The sequence below is a fragment of the Ceratina calcarata genome, unplaced genomic scaffold, assembly GCF_001652005.2.
Source record: "Ceratina calcarata isolate Rehan_Ccalc_2016 unplaced genomic scaffold, ASM165200v1 scaffold127.2, whole genome shotgun sequence".
In the NCBI taxonomy this organism is placed as follows: domain Eukaryota; kingdom Metazoa; phylum Arthropoda; class Insecta; order Hymenoptera; family Apidae; genus Ceratina; species Ceratina calcarata.
Genome location: NW_017133727.1, coordinates 149,736 through 157,540, shown reverse-complemented (window position 1 = coordinate 157,540; position 7,805 = coordinate 149,736). Strand labels below are relative to the sequence as shown.

The 7,805-nt window shown below is 37.3% G+C and overlaps 3 protein-coding genes across 11 annotated transcripts in view; 1 reads left to right on the top strand and 2 right to left on the bottom strand.

Annotated features, from left to right (window-relative positions):
* Positions 1-788: 788 nt before the first annotated feature.
* On the bottom strand, positions 789-3,365 carry LOC108627830 (dipeptidase 1). 2 transcript variants are annotated; one of them, XM_018029351.2, is made up of 7 exons: positions 3,092-3,365; positions 2,722-2,848; positions 2,441-2,612; positions 1,917-2,354; positions 1,587-1,839; positions 1,411-1,495; positions 789-1,320 (listed from the first exon to the last, which is right to left on the bottom strand). In XM_018029351.2, exons 1-7 carry the CDS (start codon positions 3,173-3,175, stop codon positions 1,010-1,012), a joined length of 1,470 nt encoding a protein of 489 aa, XP_017884840.1. In that variant the 5' UTR covers positions 3,176-3,365; the 3' UTR covers positions 789-1,009. The 2 variants fall into 2 exon arrangements, with proteins under 2 accessions (XP_017884840.1, XP_026672452.1); XM_026816651.1 differs by lacking the exon at positions 2,722-2,848 and having other exon boundaries at positions 3,092-3,178.
* Positions 3,366-3,880: 515 nt separating this feature from the next.
* On the top strand, positions 3,881-6,695 carry LOC108628765 (nucleolin-like). Of its 2 annotated transcripts, XR_001916808.2 has the most exons (6): positions 3,881-4,124; positions 5,013-5,270; positions 5,361-5,501; positions 5,574-5,698; positions 5,810-5,906; positions 5,978-6,695. XR_001916808.2 is itself a non-coding variant. In XM_018030923.2 (5 exons), the coding sequence occupies exons 1-5, from the start codon at positions 4,017-4,019 to the stop codon at positions 5,826-5,828; spliced, it is 651 nt and encodes a 216-aa protein (XP_017886412.1). In that variant the 5' UTR covers positions 3,881-4,016; the 3' UTR covers positions 5,829-6,695. The 2 variants fall into 2 exon arrangements, 1 of the variants encoding a protein (XP_017886412.1); XM_018030923.2 differs by having other exon boundaries at positions 5,810-6,695.
* The window catches only part of olf186-M (Ki-ras-induced actin-interacting protein-IP3R-interacting domain olf186-M), a 6,331-nt gene continuing 5,211 nt past the window's right edge, over positions 6,686-7,805 (bottom strand). For all 7 annotated transcript variants that reach the window (XM_026816616.1, XM_026816620.1, XM_018030887.2 and 4 more), the window contains one exon: positions 6,686-6,896. The gene's annotated coding sequence lies outside the window, so the exon portion shown is untranslated. The remainder of the gene's footprint in view (positions 6,897-7,805) is intronic.

Here is a 7,805-nt window from a genome sequence, read left to right as displayed (position 1 = left end):
TGTGAGTATTACAATCTTCTTCCCTCCCTAAGCTCGAGAACGCCAACTTGTTTTTCGAATATCGATTTAGGATTCCGAGATCATATTGTATACAACAATGACTGAGCTCGCGGTAACGTGAACTAATTACATTGTAAGTAGATCGGTCATGAGAAAAATCCATCGGATCAGAGACTTGGTTAATCACGCTAAGTAAAAACGACGCATACAGGAAGTCTTTACGCTTATATGTATTGATACATATAAAAATAACATGGATGTAGATGTGCGTATCTACATAAATGGTATTACGATAGTCGCGATTAGACTTGCGCTCTTACGCTGGACAGTATATCATAAATGTTTATCGTGAGTAATAGAGTCGATTGCGAAACGACTATAATTAATCATAATTGATTTACTAGTTATTGTAGCTTGGTTAAAGAAGATACTTCTGAATCGTAATTAAAGGAATGAGAAGAATGCGTAGAAATTATGCAGTCACAATAGGGTTTCTTATAAACACGATTCGCGCGAACGGAATTACCAGAGATTTAATGAAATTTAATAATAGGGAAAGATTAGATGAACTCTAATGCAGAATCGCTTCGACGCATCTGCATGCATACCACGTGGATGAACTCGACACAGATGAGAAGGTAAATTAACTCAACAGGCAGCTCCCGGTTTGATCACAAAAGCAATCGCTCGATCTAATTGTTTCGGCTTGCCGTTCGGAAGCAGTGAATAATAAAGAGAGCGACGCGCTGAAATCGAAATAAGAAAAGAGGAAAAAACGATAGAAGGGATAAAAACGATACGTAGTCACTTTATTAAACAATGTAAAATAGCATATAGTAGTCGATACGTTATAGCGAGGTTCCTGCATCGATTCTTCGCGGACCTTAGCTATATCATAAACGCTACTATAATCCATTGTAGGTACAAAGACAAGAAACGTTAAAAATCGTATAACGTGCCGAACAATCGGTTGACCGATAACTCGTAAACGTCATAATGAGAAAATTTATTAGGCGTCATGATATCTACAATAGGCGGAATCCTCGATCAGCTCTTGAGGAATCAACTCCTCTGAGGGAGATTGATGCGATACGGTTGCCGCGTGTACCTCCACTTCTTTCAATACTCTCAACAAATTTCCGCCAACCAACTTCTTAATGTCCGAAGCCGACCACCTTCGATCTCTGGTCAATTCGGCTAATAACAGAGGGTAGCCAGAAACGTCCGGAAGTTCAACCGGCGGATTAGATATACCATCGTAACCAGCACCCAGTCCCACGTGGTTAACGCCAGCTATCCGCCTTATGTGATTTATGTGAGCTGTAAAAGAAACCAAATTTTATGTTCCCCCAACGCTTTTACTCTACGTGTATCGTTCTTCTATAAAATAGAATAAACGTGCACGCGTACCTATTACGTCATACATGGAAGCTTTATCGCCGCAGCTCAAATGCGTACTGTCGAAACTGACCATAACCAGACCACCGTTCACCGACTGCGACAAGAGAGAAGATGGGGAAATGGGGAAAGTGACGGAAATCGAGAGTCGATTGGAAAAATTGCGTCGGTCGACTTTCTTTTCTCACCAAGTTGCGGAGCACGTCGTCCGGAACGTTGCTAGACGAATTGCAGAGAGCTCTTGCCGCGCTATGAGAAAATATGACCGGCGCCTTGCTGATCGCCAACGCGTCTCTCATGGTCCTTATCGAAACGTGAGAGAGGTCCACGAGCATCCCTAATCGATTCAGTTCTCTCACCACCGCTTTTCCGAACAGCGACAAACCGCCGCTGTGAAAATCCAACGGCGCGTCCGAATCCTCCACCGAACACGAATCTGCCCTACGAGTAATCGTCTCTTCGAGCGAGATCCCATCGACTTAGTTTCGATATACTAAATGACAAGAGTGTAAATTTACCACGGAGTGTTGCACTTATGTGTCAGGGTCATGTATCGTGCGCCTAATCGATGGAAACTTCTTAATACCGCCATTGACGTACCGATACTGTGACCACCTTCGATTCCGACCAAACTGCCTATCACACCGTCCTTGTGCGCTTTCTCCAGCTCCTTGCTACTCATCACCATTCTTATTCTCTTCGGATACCTCGAAGAGAGCCTACGTATCACGTCTATCTGCTCCAAGGTAAGTTGTACCGCGTCGAGGAATTGCGCCTCGCACGGTACGTACACAGACCAAAATTGTCCACCCACGATTCCCTGCTGCAATCTCACCAGATCCGTCTGCCATTCGGAGCCCCAGCTTACGTTTTGCGACAAGTCTTCGTCGAAAGGAAAATCTTGTATATTTGTGTTTCCCCGATGCTTTCGGAGGTTCCATGCGAAATCGTTGTGCCTGTGAGAGATATTTAAACAATAATATGTACACTTAGAAGAGAGTAAAAACAGATCAAAGACTGTTATTTTAAAATGTAACTTTACCCGTCGATCAGGGGTATCTCGGACAGCATACGTCGCACAACTTGGAGTCTGGCTTTTAATAAATGCGAACTTCTCAGTTCTAATGCTAAGGGCAGACCCACGCCGGCAACCAAGGCACATCCAAGGAAAAAGAATCCTGCCATCACTATCCACTTTCTCAACACATTTCGGCCTGTTCATCGTAAAACCAACATTTCTTATCATTCCATATTTCTTCTCAAAACATGACCATGTGTGAAAATTAAACGGACAAACAAAGGAATCTATAATTAAAAATGTACCATTGTCCCTCGATGGTTCTTTATCCTTTTCCAAGGAAGTGGAAACGCCTGTGTCTTTTGCATGATGTATCGCATCACCATTAGGCAGTTTTCTCATTAATTCGGGAGACGATAACTGGAGACATGTCTGTAAAAATCACGATTTTTCTCATACGATGTCTAGTTTACGTAAATTTTTTTTTATCACATTTGGTTTCATCTTTAAATGAATTATTGCATGATTTAATGAGTACACGAAATGAACTGCTGGAATTACTGTCCGTATTTAAAAATGTCATTGTACCGATCGAGAAACAAAGGCATCAACAAGCATACGAACGTTTAAAGTAATTAAAGTGATCAATGAAAACGAGCAATTCCACGGAACTACCTCTAATATGTCGACTTCTTTTCTTCTCGGTGGTGGAGATCGATAAACCATACCATCTTTATTCACGCCGTACAGTTCGAACATAATTCCGATTTTCTTTTTACGATCGTTTGTTCCCTATGTGCAGCGAGTTTCTCAACACCGTAAATATCAAAGGGAGCGTCTTATTCTGCCGAATACAAACGCATGCGCCAGTTCTCGTATTGACCCGATTCGTGAAATATTTCGAACACAGATCAAAGTAGAAGACGATAGAAACTGAAATGTAAATTAGAAAAACAAACTAATTCTTTTACTCAGACGAAAAGACGAAACGTTAGTTGGCTATGTAATTCATCACGACACTATTATCATTATATGACACGATAAAACGTGTTGATAAGATTTAATGATTCTTGTCCAAATCAACTGAATACTTAGAGCTATGAGAGATTATTATCTGCGGACTGTCTCGGATTTGTATTTTCTCTTCCATCGTTATCTTAGAAATTACGCGGACAGCGTCTATAAATGATAAAAGATAGAAAACAAATTTAAGACAGTCGATAAACTGTAGACAATTGTGTGCCTCAGTCTGAACGAGCTCTCAGAGGTTTCAATAGTTCATTTTTTACGTCTTTCTTAGAAATTTATGCCGGCTTGTGTTTGCGTGATGCGCGTATATGACCAACGACTCGGGTGAATGTTTGAAAATCGTTGCGCTTCGCGGTTCAACAGACGCGGAGGAAATTGGGGAGCACGCGTCGCTTCCGGTGTGCGCAGGAGGACGTGCGCGCATTTTAGTTCCCACCGCCATATACCGCCATATTGTTTGCGGCAATCGTGCACGTAGCTGCTTCGTCTCGCACGCGAACTCGTGAGTTTTATTTCTCTTCTTAGGTGAGTCCCACTGGGAAAGTTTGCAAACATTTCGCGAAAAAGCAACATGAAGAAGACCAAGGACGTGTCGGACGAGGACGAATATTCCGCGGATGACCCGGAAGAAGTGGAAGGAGCTTCCGAAGAAGAGTGGACTCCTGAAGCCGGAGCCGAGGTAAGCCCACGCTACTAACGCTTTCCTCATTTCTATTGCTACCCCAATTGTGTTCTGCTCTACGTTCCCTTTCTAATTGAACCTTGCCGTTTACTGCATCTGTTAGACGTTCTGCATGTTTCATAGCACGCAAACATGTTTATACGCCGTTATATTCGCAAACAAAGATCTGTCAGGCGAATATCTCTTGGCCCGATTCGTTACGTTTTCTTGAGGAAATACAAACAACGAACATAAAGATTTCTGCATAATTAATTGAATTCGGTCTGAAATGTTTGTGTCTAGTCGCCGATTTCATAATTTTTGTTATTATCCAAATAAATATCATTTTTAATCAATCCCCATGAATAGATAACGAGAAAACACGAATCGAGTTAGTTATGTACGTGCATATGTGGTATAGCCTAACGATGTGTTGTAGCTGCAACAACCACTCTACCTGATGTTGTATTCGTTCGGGAATATGCTAACAAAATGTCTCGCGGAAAATAGATTTTACGTTAAATTAATTCTTAAATTGAAATTATTCAATTATACTTTAATCGAATATAGTTTCTCTCCAAGACACTTTTATATGTGGTCGACGAGCTATCTTTGCCGGCCGGTCGGTGGCGCCGACCAATTTTTCAAAACAATACAACTCTGTTTCTTTTCCGTTTCGCTTCAAATTTTCAATTCCTTCTAAGTAAAAATATTATTGTTCGATATTAACCACTGCTGTATATGCAATATTTACAATTTAAAAATCCTGCTTTCAATTTCGCCATTGATACGCATTTATGTTCCGTATTATATTGTACACTATAATTACAAATAGGAAATTCTATATTTTTCGTTCGATGTGAAACAATTAAAATAATATTCGTTGATTGTTTTTTGACCGTTTAGAGCGGTGCTAAAAAGAGACCACAGAGGGAAGCTGCTAAAAAGCGGCATCATTCAGAAGAAGAAGAAGATGAGGAGGAAGAGGAGGACGAAGAAGAAGATGACGAGGAAGACGAGGAATCTGATTCTGACACAGGGAAAAAACCTAAAAGAAAAAGACGATCTAAGAAAGAAGAAGATGAAAAGGAGGACGAAGATGAAGAAGATTCTGATGACAATAGCTTTAATGAATCATCGGGAGAAACACCAAAAGATTTTACCGTGAGTTATAAACTATAATTAAAATAAATGCGGTATGTCTATTTCAACCGTATTTGGTAAATTATGGTGTTTTATTATGGATTATCCTAGTCTGGAGCATTCGTTGTTGCAAAAGCCGACATTGGTGGAAGTACGGATCCAACATTATGGAGGATAGATGGCAAGGCATTACTTCAAAAATTTTTACCATACAAAGAGGATGGAAAGACATTATATAAGAGTACATCGACGGTATGTTTCTTTATATTGCGAAATGTATCTGTTATGTTTTCACTTTAGCTTAATGATAAATATGTTTTCCAGTATTCCGGATGGTCAGTAAATAACAAAGATAAATATTTGGCTGCACAAGTTACTTTCAAAGTGCAAAGCAGAACAGAAACCATTGTTGAACTACACTTGGATCAGCAACAACAGGAAGTTGTAAAGTACGTTTTCTCTCCTTCTAAATTCCCTTTTTCTCTATCTACACTCTTACGTTCCTTATAATCTCGGTATAATCGTCCAGAAGTGATCAGTTTTTTGTTTTTATTTTTCAGAGAAGAAAAAGAAGATTAAATATAGATCACATGTTTGATCGTATTTGTTTATATACATTTTAAAGTATGCTAAGGAAGAATACATCTACATTCACAGGTACACATCAACATTACACAGATATATTACGCAAACACGTGGATGCAGTTTACAAAATAATATTCTATCAGATTCGTGTTTAAAAGTAAGATTGAGTGGACCATGGACCTCAGTTCTTTGCTAAGGATAGCTGCATGTATAATTGATAACTCTGCAGAATACTTGTACGTGTTTCAATTAACAGTCAAGCTATCCGAAAACGTGCATCATTGTTTGACTCCTTGAAAGGTATGATATCCACTCATATACTGAGTTTTATCAATCCGACAGAACTTTGAATGTTCTTAATTCGCTACATATTACTTTAAGAATACCATTGTATTACTTCCTTTGCATTAGGGTAATCTCCATATACAAACTTTCGCGTAGTTTTCAATCGTTCAGTCAATCAAAAATCGTTCTGTTGTATTTGAGAGAATCCGATGCCCGATTAAATGCGAACACTTTCAGTAACTACATCATGAATTCCGAGTTATATTTAGTCGTTTAAATACAGTACAGATATTAGAGAACAAATCGCAGTGTCAGTTACCGTTGTGGTCTTGTGTTCCTATCGTCGTGTAAAATTATTTGACAAATCATGCCTTTAATTTTTGTATTTAAATATCGAAGTTTTCGTAAATATAAATATTGTGTATAACGATCTTATGTTAGTAGCAACAATGTGAATAAAAACATTAATTGTGCTGTCATCAATCATTTTCGATTTCGATGTCATGTTCGGTCTAGCTTTACCGATGAAAATTATCAATCACGTACATATATAAAAAAAAAAGAAGTGAAAATCAATCGTGTTAAATATTTATTGAATACTCCTATATTATTTGTACATTTCATATTTTCTACAAAGCTCCTACCCTGTTTGTATAGCCTGTATAGATCAAAATTTATCAAAATGTAGGCACGTAACCTGGAACGTAGGTTTCGTATGAATTCAATTGAACGATACGATAAATAATAAAAAATACGTGTGTATATATATATGTATATATTATATTCTTTATACATATATACACGTACGCAAGTATATAAATCAACTCCGTTACAAATTTGTTTTAAATTTGTACTTTAAATGGTTCGATTAATAATACGTAAATGTATCTTACAATCATATCTGACTTAATTACCAATGCCATGTGTTGAAATGTAATTAATGTTAGCAAAAAACCCTTATAAAAACATTGTTTTGCCCGCAGCACTTTAAACATTGGAGATAGTTGAACTTATGAAACTTGGAACTTTCGACAAAACTACTTTCCTTCATTGTTTCATTTCTTCTTTTTTTACATTTACAATGAGTGGTCGATTTTTTTTAATACAGTCAATTTACACATTCGTGTTGAACATACATTCGTTAATAATTTTTCTGAAGTATTTTTCAATAGTAATATATTCGCGAAGCATACTATTAAGACGAAAGTATAAGGACTAGAGTTAATTTTTTTTTTTATTTTCCTACATCTGTAGTTGATATTATTTTCACGTTTGATTGAGTGTTAAGCACGAAGTAAGAAAAGTGTTTCGACCTTAAGCGTTCAATGTATACGCGTACATTGTGCAAGATTTAACAACGATAAAGACGATGTATGTATTAGTATAAAATTAAAATGGAATTTTCATCGTTACTCAAATATACAATAAAATATATTCTAAAGATAGTAACAGAGGTAATAACGTAGCAATAATTTCCAAACATAACTAAATATTAAAAACCGTGTACGTTGTAAATATAATGAGATAACATATATTGGTATTTCATCAATATTTACTAAGAAATAAAATTTGAAGTTATAACAATATATATATATACATTTTTATCCATAATTAAAAACGAAAAAAAGAGAAACATATTTGTGGTAAACGAAAATGCATTCTTACGAGATAAAATATCTTTTATGG